Source organism: Gymnodraco acuticeps, unplaced genomic scaffold, assembly GCF_902827175.1.
Source record: "Gymnodraco acuticeps unplaced genomic scaffold, fGymAcu1.1, whole genome shotgun sequence".
Classification (NCBI taxonomy): domain Eukaryota; kingdom Metazoa; phylum Chordata; class Actinopteri; order Perciformes; family Bathydraconidae; genus Gymnodraco; species Gymnodraco acuticeps.
In genome coordinates, this window is record NW_022990767.1 from 120,943 (window position 1) to 143,434 (window position 22,492).

Below are 22,492 nucleotides of genomic sequence, written 5' to 3' on the forward strand. Positions count from 1 at the left end.
CATGAAGAAGAGGGGACACATGTTAATGTAGAAGAGACATGAAGAAGAGGGGACACATGTTGATGTAGAAGAGACATGAAGAAGAGGGGACACATGTTGATGTAGAAGAAACATGAAGAAGAGGGGACACATGTTGATGTAGAAGAAACATGAAGAAGAGGGGACACATGTTGATGTAGAAGAAACATGAAGAAGAGGGGACACATGTTGATGTAGAAGAGACATGAAGAAGAGGGGACACATGTTGATTTAGAAGAGACATGAAGAAGAGGGGACACATGTTGATGTAGAGGAGACATGAAGAAGAGGGGACACATGTTGATTTAGAAGAGACATGAAGAAGAGGGGACACATGTTGATTTAGAAGAGACATGAAGAAGAGGGGACACATGTTGATGTAGAAGAGACATGGAGAAGAGGGGACACATGTTGATGTAGAAGAGACATGAAGAAGAGGGGACACATGTTGATGTAGAAGAAACATGAAGAAGAGGGGACACATGTTGATGTAGAAGAAACATGAAGAAGAGGGGACACATGTTGATGTAGAAGAGACATGAAGAAGAGGGGGACACATGTTGATTTAGAAGAGACAGGAAGAAGAGGGGACACATGTTGATGTAGAGGAGACATGAAGAAGAGGGGACACATGTTGATTTAGAAGAGACATGAAGAAGAGGGGACACATGTTGATTTAGAAGAGACATGAAGAAGAGGGGACACATGTTGATGTAGAAGAGACATGAAGAAGAGGGGACACATGTTGATGTAGAAGAGACATGAAGAAGAGGGGACACATGTTGATGTAGAAGAGACATGAAGAAGGGGGGGACACATGTTGATGTAGAAGAGACATGAAGAAGAGGGGACACATGTTGATTTAGAAGAGACATGAAGAAGAGGGGACACATGTTGATTTAGAAGAGACATGAAGAAGAGGGGACACATGTTAATGTAGAAGAGACATGAAGAAGAGGGGACACATGTTAATGTAGAAGAGACATGAAGAAGAGGGGACACATGTTGATGTAGAAGAGACATGAAGAAGAGGGGACACATGTTGATGTAGAAGAGACATGAAGAAGAGGGGACACATGTTGATGAAGAAGAGACATGAAGAAGAGGGGACACATGTTGATGTAGAAGAGACATGAAGAAGAGGGGACACATGTTGATGTAGAAGAGACATGAAGAAGAGGGGACACATGTTGATGTAGAAGAGACATGAAGAAGAGGGGACACATGCTGATGTAGAAGAGACATGGAGAAGAGGGGACACATGTTGATGTAACAGTTGTGTGCACGGTTTGTCTGATGTGTTTGTCGTGCATCATTTGATCAGGGACACCCTGGCGGCAGCAGCAGCAGCAGTAGGACGGAGGCAGGTGGAGCTGCGAAGTCTCAGGTGAGGTCAGTGGCCAGCGGGAGGTCATCAGTCTCATTACAGTCCAAATGTGAAGGGATTCAGGCAGTGTTTTCATCATAGAATATCTGTTAAAGAAACTATATTCTTGTAAATGTGTTCAGATAAAAGCAATTGACTTTATTACAGATGTTATATTGTTGTCTCAGATTAATTTAGGAATGTACAATATTAAATAAGTCATTTTCTTTGATATTATTGATCACATATTAGCCTGCCATACAATGTTTAAGTAGACTGGTTGACTGCTGCTATCAATACTGTCATGTGTCATATCATGTGTCTCCAAAAGCTGTGTATACTTTCTATTTAATGTTCTTTCTATTATTTATTTATGTTACTTTCATACTTTGTTGCTTTCCTTGTATTTCAAAAACTACATTTCCCCTTAAATGTTATATACCGCTCTAAGAGGAGGTTATATCGGCTAAATAATTAGACATTATTACAGAGAGATGAGCTTATAGCAGGTAATACCAGGTGACTTCATGTTTCCCCAAAGGACACTCGGTACAGACGTGATTCTTTATTAAATACCAGGTTCATTATTAAAGTTCATCTCCTTTGCACACTGGTCTCCTCAGAGGGACCGCTGGAGTTTTGATGAAGTAAGTTTCATGTTAGTAAAGCAGTAGGTGTGTTGTAATCATTTAGATTCAAATGAAGAGGTCTCCTTGATCCCATAGTTTTAGATCAGTGAGAGCCTTTGAATCCTTCAGAAGGAAAACACAGAATAAGAGTGCTTGTTTTTATGCAACCTTTTTAAATCAATAAACCAATTCTATTATAAGTATTAATGAACGTTTAGGTCTTAGACCAAGACACTGAATTTATATATATTTTTTCCACTTTACTTTTTTAACCAACATCAAATAGACATTGTCTGTATGTTGGCTACACAATGTAAGACTATCTAAATCTATACCTTATGCATTTACACATTAGCCGTAAATATTCAGTTAAAAACCTTAAATGTCTTTATTGATGCACAAGGGTTCAACTCTAGCTTCAAATCCTCGTTCATCTGTTCTTAAAATGTTTTTATCTGAAAGATTCAATTAAGAATGTATCCGATAATGAAGTTAACATATGCTGATCTGGGTCCAAAATATACTTTTTATTATCAAAGTCAATCTTTAAGTTTGTGTGTACAGACAGAGACATCGAAATACAAATATATATATACACAAAAAATATGTATAAACTTATTATATACACAGTCAACAGACACATTTATACATATGCACACATTAGGACATAAATAACAGTCTCAAATATATAATAATATATATCTAATATCATTAATATGCCTTTCTGTAATTGGTGTCATTATACAGCCTTTTCAATTCTCACTTCTTCTTAATATTATTCTTCAGACGTGTCCCTGTAGTTTTCCTCGGTGTTCCTGATAGAGTTTCCTGTTAGTAAGTTAGTTAACCTTGTGTTGTCTTTCGGTGTATCTCAACCCCGACTACGAGAGAGGAGAGAGGGGAGAACAGGAATGTAGAAGAATAAGTGTGTGTGTGTGTGTGTGTGTGTGTGTGTGTGTGTGTGTGTGTGTGTGTGTGTGTGTGTGTGTGTGTGTGTGTGTGTGTGTGTGTGTGTGTGTGTGGTGTGTGTGTGTGTGTGTGTGTGTGTGTGTGTGTGTGTGTGTGTGTGTGTGTGTGTGTGTGTGTGTGTGTGTGTGTGTGTGTGTGTGTGTGTGTGTGTGTGTGTGTGTGTGTGTGTGTGTGTGTGTGTGTGTGTGTTCAGGCTCAGGCGGTGAAAGACAGAAACTCTATGCTGCGTTTGACGAGCCTCGGATCGGACGATGACGACGATACTGACGGAGGAGAGAGAGAAAGAGCCTCAAACGCTGGAGGAGGAAATGGAAATGGAGGAGGAGAAGGAGGAAGAGGAGGAGGAAGAGGAGGAGGAAGAGGAAGCAACGAACATCACCGCAGAGTTCAGATGACCTGGACCAAAGAGAAGAGCTCTCAGTACCGAGCGGCTCACTCTGGATGCTCCACTCCAGAGGGATTCAGAGACATGCTCAGCATGAGGCCGTGAGTGCGGAAAACACCCACAGTCAGCCATTTTTGTAGTTCTTTTAAACACGTTGTTAAGTGTGTGTCTTGTTTTTCTCCTGCAGGGATCACTCTAACGTGAGGCGGATGCACACCGCGGTGAAACTCAACGAGGTCATCGTCAATAAATCCCACGATGCCCGGCTGGTCCTGCTCAACATGCCGGGGCCGCCCAGGAACACGGACGGAGACGAGAACTGTATCCTTAAAATCTGAGGGGTTTTCTGATCGTTTAGGATATTTAAGATGCTTTCACTTCATCAGGTGGGGTTGTTTGATGGTTTAAAAGCTTCAGAAACTTGATGAATGTTCAAGATTCAAGGCTTTCATTGTCATTTGCACACAGCTACGTGTAGATATGCCAATTAAAAACGTAGGCTCCTGCAACAGTGCAACACAATAAAACAGATAATATAGTGCAAGTAATACAAATAAAATAGAATAGAAATAGTGCAAGGAGAGTCTATACAAGTCATTTGAATATGATATATTAGATACATTATTTGTAAGTTGCATTCAGATGAATGTTAGGAACACAGACGGAGCATAATATCTGTACTTAGTGCCATGGGGGTGCTGGCACTAAGTACGGCAAAGTACTTGGTGTGAAAGCGGCTCATGAGTTTCCTCCAGGAGACACTGCGCCATAATACGAATATTTACCTAACATTTTACCCCTTCTTACTCCATGATCTTCAGCCTTATCACTCCTTAACTTTGGGACCAGACATGGAGTTCCTGGAGGTCCTGACAGAAGGGCTGGAGCGCGTCCTATTGGTCAGAGGAGGAGGAGGTGAAGTCATCACCATCTACTCCTGATTGGACGAAACCAAGGAAGCGATAAAGACGCAGCCAATCACATAGAAGCGAGTGAAGGGAGGGGGGGGGAGCTCTGCGAGGGGGCAAAAGGAGAGACTCTCATTGGCTGTCAGCCCCCCGAAACCTTTTCCTTTCATCCTTAGGGTTTCCATTCCACTTATGTCAAGCTACAGAAATGCCAACACAATTCCACGATCGAAGACAAATAATAAGAGTGATCAGCCAAGTGTGTAAGTGTGTGTGTGTTGTCCATCTGTGGGGGGTGCGGTCTGTTGGAGAAGGGGACCAGTGTTGTGTTTTTTTTGGTGGCGGTGGACAAGCGAATGTGAGGAGATGCAGCGAAATGATGAGACTCAGGGTGTCTTTTTGTACAGAATGTATTTTGGATGTGTTTGAGAGTAGGCCGAGTGTCTGGATTATTATTTTTTGTCTCCTTGAGGACACAGTGAAGTTTATTATAATACCACATGAACAGGAAGTGAGGAGCCTCAGTGAAGCATCAATGTGACCTTACTTGAAAGTGTAACATTTCTCCTATCAATAATGGCCTATTTTCTTTGCATAACCACTATTTATGCACTGACCTCAGAATACATTTTTTCGTACATATTTGTTCTATAAAAGCTCGTTTTCACCAGGGTAAGAAAGTGGAAAAATAAAAGACTCAACCAATGCTATTTTGACTTATCGAGTAAAGAAATTGAGTCAAAAAAAGCCCGAGTTATGACTTAACACGTCAAAAGTCATAGTTGTGAGACAAAATTACAACTCAGTATTGGCCTTTTTTAATTTAATATCTGACATATTAAGAAATACATCATGATGAGCTATTATTATGACTTTTCACCTCAATCTTTTTGTTTTCTCAGTTAAAATGAGCTTATTTTCTCTTCTCCATAACCTCATGACGACAGATGTCAGAAAGACATTCATCAAGTGGCACGTACCCTAATCTGAACAGCAGCCGTGTGCTCTGCTAACGACAAGGATGGAAATAGGAATTGGTTCCTTAAAGGTACCGACACGGTTATGATTTTTGATGTCAAGGAAAACCAAAATCAAACTAACAATGAGGAAACTATCGACGCCCACGTTGGACCGCATGTCAATAATATCATGTTCGAGTAGACGGTGTAGAGGTCGACAATGAAACCATATTATTGGCCGTCGAAAAAGTACCACTACACTGCATGCTGATGAAATGTCACTTGGAGAGGTGTGTGTGTGTGTGTGTGTGTGTGTGTGTGTGTGTGTGTGTGTGTGTGTGTGTGTGTGTGTGTGTGTGTGTGTGTGTGTGTGTGTGTGTGTGTGTGTGTGTGTGTGTGTGTGTGTGTGTGTGTGTGTGTGTGTGTGTGTGTGTGTGTGGCTTAAGTTAGGAACTGTAAACTGGAGGTGTGTGTGATTCCACTTTAATGCTTCTTTTTTTTTACAGTGTTATCGTGCAGGGATTCTTTTATGTTCATAGTTTTTTTTCCTAAATGTTTTTTTTTTTTTTGTACATAAAGACAAAAAAAGATCCCAAGTTTTATCTTTTTTTAATTACATTAATATAAAAAATGGAATCATAAAAAATATGCTTGAAAAAATACGGAAAGAAATAAAGCAATTTTGAAAGAAACTGACTGATGGTGCTTTTATTTCATCACATTGTAATGATTATATTATAAAATGCCAATATATATATATAATGTGTTTTTACTGGCTGATATATGTGCTGCAATTCCTACCATAACATAATGTCATAGCACTGTAATAATGATCTCTTACTTAATATTAATGCATGTAATTTAAAGTTTAAACAATAATCAACTAGAGAAAGCAATTCCTGAAGAAATTGCTAGTGGGAATGCTTTCTGCTGAAATGTAATGTGTAAGAAGAAAGTGAAGAATTTAGATTGAAATGATACATGAACACTGGGGGCTTGAATGTGTGATGAGAGAAGGAAGAAAGGAAAAAGGCTTGGAAAAGCAGCAGAATATTTGAACTGCGAACTTTTGAACTAACTTGATGGCGAGTGACCTGTTGCCATGGCAACGGCATTTGATGACACCCCATAATATGCTTAAAGGTGACCTATCATGCAAAATGCACCTTTGTACGTCTTTTATACATGAATATGTGTTCCCGGTGTGTCAGGGAACTCACCAAGTGTCAGAAAACACAACCATCTCTCTTTTCCTCCATACCCAAATCTCTAAAAACGTGGCTTTAACGGATCTGATACAGACTGATCCAGATTTGAAAATAGTCTGACGTCAGTGACGAGGAGCTCCGCCTATATGGCCATCTCTCCACCAATCAAGAGGTTGCCGTGGCATGGTAACAGCGTGGTAACTCGGCCCCCTCCTTTGCAGGGGGGCGTGGTCAGCTGCAGCGCATGCTAACGGCCCGTCTACACTACAGGCATCGAAAAAGCTTGAAGCTGGGCGTGTCTGAGGCTTGGCGATTTCTCGCGCCCAAGGCGACCAACAACCAATCGCATGAATCTCCCGCCCCCGACATACAAAGCAATAGCAATGTTAAAACGAAGTAAACTGGATATAAAATCCCCAAACAGGTGAAAACCTACCAGTTTCACCCACTGTCTCTGCCACCTCCCTCCATGCCTGGTTCCTCCGGTTTGTATCCCGGTAAATAGTTCTGGTCGGAAAGAACCGGGTGATTTGCTCCCGTAATTTCTCGTTTGGAATATGAGGAAATGAACTGCGGTCTGGCTCTCCCAGCTTGCACGCGGTTTGATTGGCTAGCGCTTGTACTGGCGGGAATTGCAAAAACGGGATTTGATTGGCTGACGCCAGCTTCGAGCAAGCATCGAGCCTCAAAAGTTGAACATTGTTCAACTTTTGACGCCGATAGACGCTCGCGATGCTTGCAACGCCTTGCCATGCTACCCACAATGCAGTTCGGCGAAGTTTGAAAATATCCTACGTCACCCCATTCAAATGAATGGACGAAGCGTTGAAAGCATTTTTTGACGCCTGTAGTGTAGACGGGCCGTAAGACGGGTGGAGGAGAGGAAAATGAGGCATGGCTAAAATGCATGATCTGTTTGGTATTTTGAAAATAAAAACGTATAAATATACCAGGTATGGCCCTACAATATATTATTCACATATAGCATGATAGGTCTCCTTTAAATGTGTGGATGGCTGCATCTTTACCAAACCTGTGAAGGTTTTGGCCGTTAGGAGCATTTTCACTGAAGTTATGAGAAAAGCGTGTTTCATGGCGAGCCTTGTTACCATGGCAACGACATTTGAAGACATTTCAAAACTGTCACATAGATGTCGTCACGGCTGGACTGTTAGCACACGTGAAGTTTCAGCACCTTTTGACGATTTTCATAGGACTTACTGTATAGCAATATCGTGTTTTACGGCGAGGGATGCGTTGCCATGGCAACAGCTTTTGAGGAAAACTCACTAATGGCTCATAGACATGTTGAAGGCTGGACCATTAGCCATCATCTGAAATCTGGTGCTGTTTTGACAATTTTCATATGAGTTACGACAACATCGTGTTTTATGGAAACGGCATATGGTGAGATCTCAGATTTAGATTTAGAGCTGTTGAGGCATGGACCGGTGATATACAAGTGAAGATTGGGGGACGATTGGACCGTGTCCATTGGAGTTACAGCGACATCATGTTTTATGGCGAGGGATGCGTTGCCATAGTAACACCACATTACCTAACATCAGATTTGATGTTCAGGGCGTTAGTGTTAACCATCATGTGATGTTTGGTGGCGTTCTGAGCATGTCAGTTGGAGTTATGACATCGTGTTCCACGACACAGGTGTTTATGTTTGAGCTAACGACGTTATGAAACACCTGTGCTTGAGCCCAGAGATTAAAGGTTTCCATGGTGATGTGCAGTAATCAGTGAGAGGAGAGCCTTTCCATTGTTCTGAATGAGAGATAAACCTCTTACATGTGAAAGTTTTGTTGAAGAACCGTAACAGATATCAGTGAAGTTGCAACGCGTGAAGCATCTCAAGCACCCTGAGCATCTGAAGTGTACTTTTTGTGTACTTTCGGGTTCATAATGTGGCCTTTTTGGCAGATTAACTAAAGGCTGCTGCTGTGAGGAAAGATCACCCTGAATTTGAAAGCCTGAAACAATGGGCCTTAATGTTGAAAGATTTTGTCACTTCATGCCCTCAAGAGGCATTTTGTTTAATTATTTTTGCTTAATTTTTATTTATTTTTCAAGCTACGAGTGACATCACGCACTCTAAGCCTTAACGAGCTGCGCAATACACATTGTTAAAATCTGAAGAAGGCCTCTTTACCAAGGTTTGAACAATGTTTAATATTTCTAAAACTATGAATCTGATTTAAAAGTAGTTTAATATGAATAATGTCAGAAAGATGTGTAACATTTTAAAGTTGGAATGAGGTTTCTGAGTGAATTTATGAAGGAACAGTTAGCAGTTGAAGTCGCATGAAGATTTTTTAAGTCTGAAGAGTTTCTCCATTGATTCCATGTTAAACATTTGATGAATTATGGGATACATCTCGGGAATTATGAAAATTATGAATGAGAAAAGTAATAGCAATCGATTCCCGACCGAGCTGAACGTTTTGATGTTTGAACGGAGTTTCTGCGATGTGGAATGTGGGAGCAGAAGAGGGGCAAAAAAACCCGGTGAAATAAAAATAAAGAATGTTGTGCGTAGAAAAACAGATTAGTGGGAATGCATTCCCACTAAAATAGAACGTGCAGTTTATCAAAAAGCATGGCGCATTTCCACTACAGCGCGGAGCGCGGTTTAAAGGTGGGGTAGGTAAATTTGAGAAACCGGCTCGAGATACACTTTTTGTTATATTCCATGGAATGCTCTTAACATCCTGATAGCAATGAATATCTGAAGTTTGTACTTGTTTAACTTTAGTCTAGTTTCTGAACAGATATGAAGAGCTGTGAGCTCTGAGTGCTAACAGCTAACGGCTGATGTTGGTTTTCTGTGGTTCGCATTGAAGATGACTAAACTGTAATGGAAACGCAGCAGTGAGCCTGGCCTACCAAGGCCTAACTATACCGTACTAAGCCGTGCGAGGCCCTGCAGTGGAAATGCGCCAAAGTAAAGGAATTAGTCATCGAAGTGGAAGATGTTTTTGTTGTTGTGGTTATCTTTCAACATTGGAGGACGCCGTTCAACCAGCTCTTCTGTTGGTGCCTGCTGTAGTTGGGATGATAATAACACATGTATTTATATCTTCCAAACAATTGAAAAATAACATTCTAATAAAACATTTGTTAAATAGAATTTATTAATTTGACAACACAAATATTTTAATAACCATCTGTAGAGCTTATTCAACGGCCCCCAAGTGGTCAAAATATCCATTACTACTGCTTTAATGAATCATACCTTAGAGGAGGGTTGGGCAAATGGCGGCCCGCGGGCCGCATGCGGCCCCCACCTCCTCTTTGTGCGGCCCTCAGATTAATTTATAAACAACGTAATTAATAAAAAATATATATGTTTTTACTTGTAGTACTGATACCGTCCACTAGACTCCTAGTTACGTCGCGAGCTGCGTACATGATTTCAAATACCGCGAAATCATCTGTGACGCATTTGTGTGTATTTTGTTTGTTTCCCAGGGAAACCCTTACAAGAAACACCGGCTGTTATTATGCCTGCTGTGACGTTAAATTGCCTCTTGTAATTATGCCTTTACAAGCATAAAAGTTGTATTTATCATCTGAATTTGGCGAAACAAGTTTAGTTTTCTTAAAACCAATTATGTGGCCCCCACCACCATCAAAGTTGCCTATCCCTGATCTATGGCATGAGTTTTTATTTTTTGGGGTAGAAATATCTGTGGTGATCTAGGGGGCAGTGGTTCCCAACCTGAGGGGCGCCAACAATCGCAGGGGGTGCGCCAGGCCTCAGATGATTTGAGGCCTAATATCATATTTAGACTTTTTTTTTAATGTATAATTGTTACACAATACATGATTGTATACATTACAATAAACGAAAAAAAACAATTGATTAATTAATTTTAATAAAAATTGAAGTTAGTAGCTAATAAAGGCATAAAAAGACAGAAATGCATAATTTTTTCTATAATAAATAATAACAATATAATATAATAGAAATGTTTCTTCTGCGCGTAAAGTGTCCAAACCAGGCTTGTCTGGATAAGCGCATTTTTAAAACATAGTCATTGTCCATGCCGATTTCAGTTGGATTATTTGTCACAGTTGCTCCGATCAGATCGGTCTCCTCCATTTTGTAGATTATTTACGACTTTTGAATCCACATAAACACATCGGCAAAATCCGGCTTACTTTGAGCATGTGTTTTAAACAGTTTAATCCCTTTGTGAATTGTTTCCACTTCCGCGCCGTCCTTTAATTTCTTCATACAGCGGGAATCTAAATTAATGAATCCTGAGTCCAATAACCATCAAAGTCACTCCAATAGTGCTCCTTAATTACGCTTTCATCCTCCATTAACAAAATATGTCACATTCATTCAGTTTGTGATAGTAGTTGTAGCATTTTGAGACTTATAAACTTTAATTACCGCTGTTGCGCCCCCCCCTCCCCCCCTTGTGTGTGTGTGTGGGGGGGGGGCGCAACTTCCAAAAGGAGTAATTTGGGGGGGCTCTTGGGGAAAAAAGGTTGGGAACCCCTGATCTAGGGGGTCCCTATGACATTATCCATCATAATGTGTGGTCCTGTGGGTATCTGTGCAAGTGTGTGTGGTAATTCGAATTCAAGTGTTATCGTATGCTGAAGCATTTGGATTTCCTTTTATTTGAACTAGTGGACCAAACCTGGCATTAGCCCTTTCTCAAAGTTCGACTTTTTGTGAATATCAATTCAACAGTTGGGCTGCTTGTAAGTGTTAGGAGAACACAGGAATGAAGTTATGAGTTATTTTGATCTTGCTCTCTTTAAGTTAAGTCAAAGGCTTTGTATTATACATGAAATATACAGCAGGTGAAACATGTATTCAGGCCTCTATATCAGAATAAGGACATGAAAACACCGATGCCAAATTGTATTAAAAAGATGGACACAGTGATTGTTGCCATGGCAGAGTTATTCAGATAGGAGATAAATATGGGATAGGTATTTGTAGGTGTGCTGCAAACCATAGCGTGCACTCATTTGACTTGTAAAGTCAAGTAAGAGCAGTCTTTGTTCTTGTTGTGCTGTTTCCATATGTTCAATTAAATGTGATGTTATCTTTCCGGGAGCCTTCTTGTGCCACACAGCGACTGACCGAGTGCTCTGTACATGGCCTGCCTGGATCAGTCCGTAACCCCTACTGTATTATGTATATTTATATTTATAATTAATGATCTGTGAAGCTAGATAACTACCAGTTAAATAAGTGGTTGTTTTCACTATTTTTCTTGTAGAAATCAGGCAGTAGTTTCAAAACGTTCCACATCAAGTCGTTAAAAAAATGTGTTGGTGTCCCACAGTGGCTTACACTACAATACAATAATTATTGTTACTGCCACAAAATCGTGTTTTGTGAAGTCACAGAGACTTTTGGCCTCTTGACCACAATCAAAGGTCAAACATGTGACAGAAATGGATTCCTCCTTGAGTCCAAGAGGAAGATTGTGTAAGACTTGAATGAATTCCTCACGTTCTCCTGAGATATAGCCTTCACAGGAATGAAGTAGCTGGATGGACAGACTCATCAGAATAGAGACAACAAAGAGATAAGACTTGTGTTTCAGAATAAATAAACTATGTGACTGAAATTCAAATAATATTGACACACTTGTAATATGAGGGGCTCAAATACAGCCAGAATGTTCCATTAAAGTTTTCGACATATGTTAACAAGCAATATCCGAACAAAATATTAAAAATATAAACATTCAATAGTTATCATTAGTGCATATTTTGGAACGGTACCTTTCTTTCTGTGTGTCAGACAGTCAACAAGGAAGTGTGTTCAACTTGTTTCCCTGTTAAATGTAATTGATATTCTTCCCATCAGTGGATCCTATATCCACCATGACAGACCTCGTTGACCAGTGGCGAGCCGTCAGGGCCCTCTATGCCCTCTGTGAGGGCCTAAGATATTCTAAAAAATAATATTTGAAAACATTAAAAAAAAAACATATTTAAAAAAAAAAAAAATTAAATATTTTTTTGTTGTTACATTTTTAATTAGTTTGACCAAAATAACTTGATTTAATTGTATTTAAAATAATATTTCCAAAGAAATAAATCCTTCGAATCTGCCTGTTCAGTTTCTGTTGGAATGTGAAGGGTTAATTGCCGTCTCTGCGAGTTATGTGAAGACGGGAGGTATGGAGTCAGATTTGGGTCAATATTCTCGCGCGTAAAACAAGCTACTCACGAGCGGAAAATGTGCTTTTACACGCGCATAAAATGACCCTCGCGCGCAGATTAAACCCCCGCGAGCGGCGCTGCGCTCGCTCGCGAGAGAGACAGCCGCGGAGTCTGTCTACGCGCGCGTGAATAGTTTCTGGCACTTTGGGGCGGAGCCACTGGACTTTGATTGACAGCTGCCAGGAAACCCGGGGATGCCAGGTTTGATAAATGCCTGAACTGCCAAGAGCCGAGCAGTGACGGCAGCAAAATCAGTTGGACGAGATTGAATGGTAAAGTTGTCCATAAAACACTATTATATTCGTAAAGTGTACAGGTAATATATATGATTCTGTTTTCTTCAAGGTTGTGTCTTCCTGGTCGAATGTACTTATTGTAAGTCGCTTTGGATACAAGCGTCAGCTAAATGCAATGTAATGTAATGTAATATACATTAATTTGATATAAAACAATATATTTTTCAGTGGGCTGTGTCCGTCGAAAACTGCTAGCTACTGTCTGCTGTACGCACCTAGATTTTGCTGCCGTCACTGCTCGGCTCTTGGTAGTTCAGGCATTTATCAAACCTGGCAACCCCGGGTTTCCTGGCAGCTGTCAATCAAAGTCCAGTGGCTCCGCCCCAAAGTGCCAGAAACTTTTCACGCGCGCGTAGACAGACTCCGCGAGGCTGACACTCCCGCGAGCAAGCAAGAGGGCTGTCTCTCTCGCGAGCGAGCGCAGAGCCGCTCGCGGGCGCAGAGCCGCTCGCGGGGGTTTAATCTGCGCGCGAGTCATTTTATGCGCGTGTAAAAGCACATTTTCCGCTCGTGAGTAGATTGTTTTACGCGCTAGAATATTGACCCAAATCTGACTCCATAGAAGGGCTTGTTGGTCCCTCTCTACATTCACAGAGGGCCCGCTATAGTAACTCAACGAGAGAGTAATGTCAAATGACAGTGCAATTGACCAATCATATCTTTCCTCTAAATGGGCGGGCTTTATTTTCGCGGACTTTATGACAAGTTCCGCCCGCTGTGAGGTCTATGCAAGTGGTGCAGTGACGCGTCCTAAAACCCGGAAGTAAGCTTCGCTCAGATTCCCTCGACAGAAAGCAACGAGATTTCTCCAGAGGATTTTGGAAAATAGCTCGAAATAAGGTCTGTGGAAAACGAACCTGTTAGATAAATGCACGTTTTGTTCCGCCGGATAATATCCACATGTCTACCCTACTTTTATTATTTTTGAATCATAAATCTAATCGATAGATTTACGGTCGATATATTTATAAATAGCATAAATTCGTTCATGATGGCTCACTTCAGTGATAGTGATGACATCGTTGCGAAATTATTAACCGAGTCATTTTCAAGATTGAGTTACAATGATAAACTGGAGTGGTAAAGGATCAGCTGCATGACCCGCCATCAAGTGCTTCATCCAAAAGGACAGGAGGATGGACTTTGTGTTTCAGTGATTTATCATCAAAGGTAGGCCTAAGTCATTTTCAATGTGGGCCGCCATGCCGACTTAATTCATTTGTAATTGTTACTTGGCAGTGGGTGCCCTGTCATGATAGGTGTTTATATAAATGGTGTTGTTTTGTGTGGTAGAGGGTCGCTGTCATTGATGCGTTTTGCACCCTGGGCCGCTGTTTTGATATTCCGCTGAAGTATACGCTGTGACGTAATAACTCTTCTTTTTTTTCGAGGGAAGGGGGGGGTCAGAGGGCCTAGGCAGGGCCGTATTCACCATATACATTGGGGGGGGACACATCCCCCCCAATATTCAGATACACTCAAAATGTCCCCCCCCAATTTTAATTTTTTAATTAAAATATTTATTTTGGTTATTTGTATAATTGAAAATCTATATTTTCTGTTATTGTGAACTTCACCAAAATGATATTTCTTTTCATATGTAAATTGGTTCCTTATTTTGTACCCGGGGTTGTATTTCGCTGTTGCATGTCTGAGTCCACCTTCAGTTAGCTTGATGCTCCAGGTCACGCAGGTCAGTCATGTCTTAATTTGCCCTCCATCAGTTCTGGTATATTTTCTAGTTAGCCCTAAAGTAATCTATATTATTTTATTTCGTAATGGTAATGTTAATGAACCCTCCGGTTTAGCTTCTTTGTGTAAATAACTTGTAGTTCTGATGTTAAAACCGAACTTTTCAGGAATAGTAGCTAACTAGCTGTGGGCTAGCTGGTTTCAGTTGTTAGCCAGGGTTTGGCGGGCTAGTGTCAGCTATGTGGAAAATGACGGTGTCGTTTTGGATGTAATCCAATAGATATTTATTCATGTGGATTATTTCTATTTTATTTTGTCATTTGTAGGGTGTGGAAAGATTTAAAACTGTGACGTGTGACACTTATGGAATACCAAAGGTGCCAGAATTAATTAAATAATAAATACTCTACAATTATTATGAAATAGTATTTCATAATCGTCAGAAGCATTTAAAAGATACTCACATGCAGGAGGTTTGCAGTGTGCATCATAGCTTGTGCTGGGTTTAGAACGCTCAGAATTGCTAATAAACATGTTTAATTATCTTATATCCAGCACTGCTGATCCGTATTCATCACATCAGCAACTGCAGATCGCCGAGGTCAAGCTGTAAGCATGAGCAAGAGGAAGGGTGGCAGTGACATTAGACAGTTTTTTGGGCAGCCTCAGAAAAGAAAAAAAGTAAGTTAAGAGCAGTGAGAAAGTGAGTATTGTTACCAGTCAGATAGCTTGTTTACTGATAATATTTCTTCCATGTTCACTCTGGTGTGTTCAGAGTAAAGAGGGAGAGAGAGAATGTGAGCATGGGGACTAGACAGGGAGAGTGTGCGCTGGTGACATGGAGGTAAGTCAGAAAGGAGCTATATTGATGGTTAAGACAGAATAATGACAACATAGCAGTCTAATGTTAATGTTAATTTAAGATGAGATCATCCTCATATGTATTTCAGATAATACCATCAAGCAGGGAGAGTGAGTTTGACAATGAGAGAGAGAGCAGCCAGGCAGGCGAAAATGAAGGTACAGGAAAGGAAGGGGAGGAGCTTGGACTTTGCCCAAATCATCCAAATGTGAAAGTCATACCCAGTCAAACCCTATCAAATAGAATACTTTACTTTCAGGAGAAGTGGTTTGAAGATCATACATGGCTCCATTACAGCCCCTCTGTAAAAGGGGTCCTCTGTTTCTATTGTGCTAAATACTTTGCAGCACAAAAGTCTAAGCTTGCGTCAAAAGCAGATTCAGCGTTTGTCAAGACTGGTTTTAACAATTGGAAGAAGGCACTGGAGAAATTTAGTGTGCATAAACACAGCCAGTGTCACAAATTAGCTGTGATGACTAGGATTCAGGAGCCAGAGCCTGTTAATGTGCAACTTTCACGTGAGCTTGAAAGACGGCAGCAACAAGCAAGAAGAAATCTGATGAAGATTGTTGAGGGTGTGAGGTACTTGGCGCGGCAAGGTCTGGCTTTTCGAGGCGATCAGAAGGAGAGTGGGAATTTAAGCCAGCTTCTAAAGTACAAGGCAACGGGCGATGCAGAGCTGACCTCCTGGCTAAAAGGTCCCCTCGATTTCACCAGTCCGGAATTGCAGAACGAACTGTTGAAGGTGATGGCCAATACAATCATCAAAGAAATTGTGTCGGAAATAACATCAATGCCAGTGGTCCAGTTCGCAATTATCATTGATGGCACCCAAGATATATCAGGAGTTGAGCAGGAGTCAATATGTGTGCGCTCTGTAGATGCAGATCTACAACCAAAGGAAGAATTCCTGGGAATCTACCAAGTGTCATCAACAACAGGGCAAAATATAGCCAAGATGGCATGTGATGTGATGACGCGCCTACAGCTTCCTCTGTCTCAACTCCGAGGACAAACTTATGATGGTGCCGCAAACATGGCTGGACGATTGCAGGGAGTACAAGCCATTTTAAGGAAAGAACAACCGCTGGCTGTGTATTGTCACTGTGGTCCCCACTGCGTGAACTTAATTACGCAGGCTGCCATGTGGAGCCTCTCCACTAGTAAGAGATGCAATGGGTCTGGTCCATGAATTGGGGGGCTTCTTTAATCAATCTGGCAAGTTCAAGTTGATTTTCCAGAATATCGCAAAATCAGAGCATGGTTCAACTTTCACCTCATTGAACCTCTCTGTCCCACCAGGTGGACTGTACGTACCCCTGCCATCCGCTCAGTTCTCCAGCAGTATGAGTCAGTGCTGATGGCCCTTGAAGAAATGGCATCATGCAGCTCACCTGAAACTTCAGCCAAGGCCAATGGTCTTCATGGAACATTTCTTAAAGGGAACACTGTGCTCGGCCTTTTAATGGCTGAAGACCTGATGGGGGATTTGGAGTGCCTGAACACCTCCCTGCAGCTTAGGAAACAGACCGATGTATTGTTCTCGAAAGCAACTGCTGTGTCAACAAAGTTGGACCTACAACCAATTCAGATCCCTCATGTCCGCAAACCTACAAAGCGTTACACCGGTCAGGCTGCAGCCCATATCCATCCCGATGCCCAGTCCTTGTACAGAGTCAAATTCTACAATGCCTTGGACACAGTGAATACTCAATTCATAGAGAGGTTTGAACAAGCTGGATTCCACAAGCTGCAGCAGCTTGAAAATGTGCTGCTACACGGAGACATGGACAAGGTGGTAGAAGAGTATCCTGAATTGAATTCAAGACTACTGCAGGTGCAGCTGGCCATGTTTGGGGCTAATTACACCTATGAAGCAAGCTCAGATGTTGCTAGCATTATTCGGTAAATGGTGCCAGAGGTGAGAGGTCTCTTCGGTCAGGTGGAAGCTTTAGTAAGGCTTCTGTTGGTCGTCCCTGCCTCTTCTGCAGAGGCTGAGAGGAGTTTTAGTGCCCTGAAGACATGGCTTAGATCATCGATGAGTCAAACGAGGCTGAATAATGTGGCCATATGTCATGTGCACCAGAAGAAACTGGACAGACTGGACCTTGAAGGAATATGCCAGTCTTTTATCAGTGCCAACGATAAGCGCAAAAAGGCTTTTGGGTCCTTTACTTGAGGGTTGGGCTTTTTGGGCGGGTATCTGGGAGGAAGTTGGGGGTCTTTTTGATTTTGAATGAGCGGCAAGCAGCTAGTGCGAGTCGTGGCTGTAAAACAAAAGGGCAATAAAGTGTTCCTGTTTCTACTGAAATTGCGTGGCATAGACCTTTCTATGGATTGAAATGCTTTAATGTGATTATGGTTATAGTTGTACTTTATTCATCCCTAATCTCTGCCATTACAAACAACAACAAGCTAAACTAGATAAAATAGGGCGATGTAATACAATGCACAATTAGACATTATGGTAAAAAAATGTAACCATAGTTAAGCCCCAAGCCTGTTTTTCAGGTCTCAGGTTTGAAAATGACATTCCCAGAACAATTGACTATATCTTCACTTCTAAAAATGGTTAAATGAATAATCTTTTTTCTCAAAGCAATGATAAACCTGTGAGTTGGATGTAGAAAAAGTCAGAATCAATATAGATGTTTTTAAAGTAAATTCAGATTGAACATAGTAAAAAAATGTAAATGATAGTGTCCGTGCAAAAAATAAACCATTACTTATAGTGAAAACCAGCCTTGAATGATGGGATAGTAGACTAAAAGCTTTAGGAATCCAAACTATAACATATAATAAGTACCCTGTATCAAGATTGATGCAAAACAAGTATTTCCAAGGCACACCTTTATATGATCATTATAGTTATACAAAATAAGAGAATAAGAGAATAACAGGTATGAAATCATTCCAACTCATACTACAGTTTAAAAAGGGAGTGATTTGTAAAATATGCATAAAGAAAAAGTAAATCTGTTCAGTTCTGTTTCACATGGGTGTTGTTAAGATGTATCCATAGATTTAGTCCCTAATGTTGCTCTCAAAGTGCACCAGATTGATGCTTTTAACTTCAACATTTAAAAACAAATCTTCCCGGGGGAGTATGCCCCCGGACCCCCCTAGAGGAGGTTAGGTCCCCCGCCCGCCCACACCCCCCGTCAAATTGTCCCACCCACATTGAGGATGCTTCCTACACCCACGACACAGTTTTGTGACTATTGTTGTGTTTTGCCCCCACGGGCAGGGGCATGGGGTTTAACAGGTTTTAAAGTATCCAATGTGTTAGTGATTTTTTATGTATTTTCCTTTAGAATGGCAGGAAATTAGTATTCAAATTTGTATTGAATTTTTGGTCCCCCCCAATGTTGACTCCATGAATACGGCCCTGGGCCTAGGTATAAAAGTCACGGCTCGCCACTGTCGTTGACATCTGAATTTTAATATTCAAATGTTTGCCCAAAGGTGGCTCAAAGAGAGCAGCGACCTCGTCGATATCTGAGTCTTCACCAGCACATCGAGAGAGAAGCAGCTGACAGGACGACTCAGGAGAAGTAAGTGTGATTCTGTTCAGTCATTTTCATCTTTTGTTTATTTTTGAGAAAGATTTTCTCCTTCAGAATATTTTCCAAAGGGAAGGAACATTTAATGAATCATATCTCAATCAGAAGCAATGAAATCTAAAACCCTTTTATGTTCATTTATTCCCTTAAATCATTTGTTTCTCTTGAAATCACTTGGAATATTTTATGTATTGGTATTCAAATCTCAATGTTTCATTTTGAATCATAAACTTTATCTAATGTTTTTTTTTACAAAAAGTTGGCACTGTACCAAGAACGCTGGACATTTATAATGAAAACAAAACATTTATTCTGAGTCTAGTGGAGATTTGTTGCCCTGAGTTTTACCTTTCAGGTTCATGTTAGGTTTTTAGAGCTTTTTGCGCGATGTATGCAGCCTGTCCCGTAGACATTACTCAGGGCTGAAAAACCCACTATTTTCCTGCTTTAAAAAAACTGTGGTAAATCTTAAATGTTTTATTGGAGATGATGTGTATACACAGCAATCTTACTCTCAGTTCAAATAAACAAAATGTAATTTTCATTATAGTTTACCCATAATAAAGAAAGGATCCCACATCTTTAAATCGGCCTTATAAAAGCAACGATACAAAATGTAATCAAGCTTTTCTTTCAGTTTACTTCTCAGTTCCGGTTAAAGAACCCATAAAGCCTCACCCTCACCTAAAACATAGTGTATGTTTCTGATAGTAGGCTACATGTGAATAAATAAACAAAAAAATATAGAACCACAAAAATATAATGGCCTTGACAAAACAAACATAAAAAGTCAGTGTTGTTGTGTGGCACTATATTGTTATGTTTAGTTTCTAACTGGTGTTTGCATGTTCCATTCAAATAGTTCAAGGATCAAGGCTTTTATTTGTCATACATACAGAGCTACAGTGTAGTTATGACGATGAACATCTTAGGTCACAGGCTCCTCCATCAGTGCAAGTAAATACAAAAAGAAAAATAGTAAATTAGTGAAATAGTGCAATAAGAGTCTATATATACAAGTGATTGGAATATGATATATTAGACTTTTTCATGTGCTAAAAATACATTTGACGGTGTTTGCCTCGTATTACGGAAAGGGACATGAAAAAAAAGAGAGAGAACTAATTCGGGATAGCGGGTTAGTGTCTCGTGATCCCGACTTTTTCTCTCTCTTTTTTCCCATGTCCCTTAGGGGCTCCGTATGTTACTGCTGGTGTTGCTCGAAATTTGCATTTTCCACATTTACATCTTCATTAAAGTACTGCACAGAAGCGAGTGGTGCAGTCTGTGTTTGTGTTAATTTAACTGAAACATTAGGTGCTCAAAATAATTTAAATGTAACTGACATCATTTATACAATTTTTATAAATGATCAATAACAATATTGCTTTCATCTAACAGAGCAAAGATGCAGTGGATTCTGTTTGTGCTGATTCTGATGGGTAAGTGGATCATCTTATCAGATTTGTAACTGATATCACATCTGGAGTCATGAAACTGCTCAATCTTCATAACGATAAAACGTGAAATAAGTGAACTCAGAGCTCTATTAAGATGAAGGGGACGATGTAAGAGGTTAGGGTGATTTTAGTACTCATGAGTTTGATTTAATGATCAAGTGCTTGTCATACTGTCAGCTCCATCACTGCAGAATTGTCTCTGTTTTCAGGTCAGTGTTCCTTCTTCACATGTCACCTCTATGAGTACCACTTCATTAGAAAGAAAATGTCCTGGGATGAAGCCCAGAGTTATTGCAGAGAGCATTTCACTGACCTGGCCACAGTGTCTGACATGAGAGACGTGGAGAGACTGACTAATAGAAGCGCCTGGATCGGACTGAGGAGCATCAATGAAAGTGATATCAAAGAGTGGCACTGGTCTCTGCCGGGGGAGAAGTACATTCCTACAGAATGTGAACCAGAATGTGAGCCAGAATGTGAGCCAGAATGTGTGCCAGAATGGGCTTCAGGTCAGCCGAACAATGGAGGTGGCAATCCTGAGAACTGTGTGAATATTAGAAACTCAAAATGGTACGATTACAGTTGTTGTAAGGAACACAAGTTCATCTGCTACAATGGTGAGTATATGTCACTGTTAATGCTATATAAATGATATCATACTGTGTAACAATAGTTGACAGATAACTCACGTCGTGTGTAGAGTTAAATTAAATTAAAACCTATTTTTGCCTTTCACATTAAACATTATTGGTAACTGTGATACAATTCTACTTGTTTAAAAACTTTAATGGTAAAGTATAGGCCTATTTTTTGATTATTCAATCTACATTATTATACCAAAAGTAAAATGTGTCTTTTCGTTCTCACAGAAACAGGGCAACAGAAATACCATTTGAGTCGTGGTAAGAAGAACTGGCTTCAGGCTCAGAGCTACTGCAGAGAACATCACACTGACCTGGTCAGTGAACTCACACAGATCAGATCAGAAGAATTCAAGTCAAAAGTTGGCCCTGAATGGATGTGGATCGGCCTGTTCAGAGAGATCTGGAGTTGGTCAGATGGGAAGAATTTCTCTTTCAGACACTGGGAGGACTCATTTGAAGATGAAGCCTCAAAGACTTGTGCTATGACTAAGCCAAATGGAAAATGGAGCTCCGACAATTGCACAGAGGAAAAACCCTTCTACTGCTATGACGGTGAGTTTTGCAAAAGTCTATAAGTAAAGTATTCTTATTTCAAGTCTTCAGTTATATATTTTTACATTCATGTTGAAGATCCTTTAGTTGTGAAGTTATTTTTAATATACACAGATTCACCGATCTGGATTCTGTCCTTAATCTTACGATAGACTGTGAATATAATATTCTTACTTAAAGTTTGAACATCATTTAGTCATGTTTTTGTCCTCAAGACGCATCTTTTTAACCTGGCTTTTACATAAGGTGCCACGTCATTTCAGGACTTATATTTCCTTACCATTGGTTTTCATTCCATTTGTATATTTACTTCTCTTTTATGGGGACTTTTATTTATTTAAAAAACATAAGGATAATTGTAAGAAAGGTTCTATATTATTACAGTTGAGAGTTTTTCTGCAATAAATAGTTACCCTAACTAAAAACAAAATCAATTTAAATGACAAAGTGATCCTGATCAAAGAGAAGAAGACTTGGGATGAGGCCTTGGATTACTGCAGAGAGAAGCACCGTGACCTGGTCTCCATCACTGACCGTCACCAGCAGAGATGGGTCAAAAAGAGAGCCAAGATGGCCGACACTGCGTTCGTCTGGCTGGGAATGCGCTACACCTGCACTCTGGATCTGTGGTTCTGGGTCAGTGATCGTCTGGTCTGCTATGACAACTGGGCCCAAGACGAGAAGATTGAGGGTTGTGACAGGGCTACAGCCATGAAGAGAGATGGGAAGTGGTATGAAAGGAGAGAAGGGGAATCTCTTAATTTCATCTGC

At 40.5% G+C, this 22,492-nt stretch overlaps 2 protein-coding genes across 11 annotated transcripts in view; both read left to right on the forward strand.

The window, feature by feature from the left end:
- Window positions 1–5,814, forward strand: part of LOC117556889 (solute carrier family 12 member 6-like) — a 56,485-nt gene extending 50,671 nt beyond the window's left edge. For 6 of the 10 annotated variants that reach the window (XM_034232465.1, XM_034232470.1, XM_034232469.1 and 3 more), the window contains 4 exons: window positions 1,343–1,405; window positions 3,176–3,468; window positions 3,555–3,688; window positions 4,217–5,814. In XM_034232465.1, the coding sequence (XP_034088356.1) occupies window positions 1,343–1,405; window positions 3,176–3,468; window positions 3,555–3,688; window positions 4,217–4,308 (582 nt within the window). In that variant the 3' untranslated portion in view covers window positions 4,309–5,814. Of the gene's footprint in view, window positions 1–1,342; window positions 1,411–3,175; window positions 3,469–3,554; window positions 3,754–4,188 lie in introns of those variants that run through there. The other 4 variants (XM_034232472.1, XM_034232471.1, XM_034232475.1 and 1 more) reach the window with 4 other exon arrangements.
- A 7,926-nt stretch (window positions 5,815–13,740) lies between these two features.
- LOC117556888 (C-type mannose receptor 2-like) overlaps window positions 13,741–22,492 on the forward strand; it is a 31,830-nt gene continuing 23,078 nt past the window's right edge. The window contains exons 1-6 of the mRNA XM_034232464.1: window positions 13,741–13,788; window positions 18,968–19,056; window positions 20,467–20,507; window positions 20,735–21,142; window positions 21,395–21,721; window positions 22,185–22,452. Of these exons, the coding sequence (XP_034088355.1) occupies window positions 20,474–20,507; window positions 20,735–21,142; window positions 21,395–21,721; window positions 22,185–22,452 (1,037 nt within the window). The 5' untranslated portion in view covers window positions 13,741–13,788; window positions 18,968–19,056; window positions 20,467–20,473. The remainder of the gene's footprint in view (window positions 13,789–18,967; window positions 19,057–20,466; window positions 20,508–20,734; window positions 21,143–21,394; window positions 21,722–22,184; window positions 22,453–22,492) is intronic.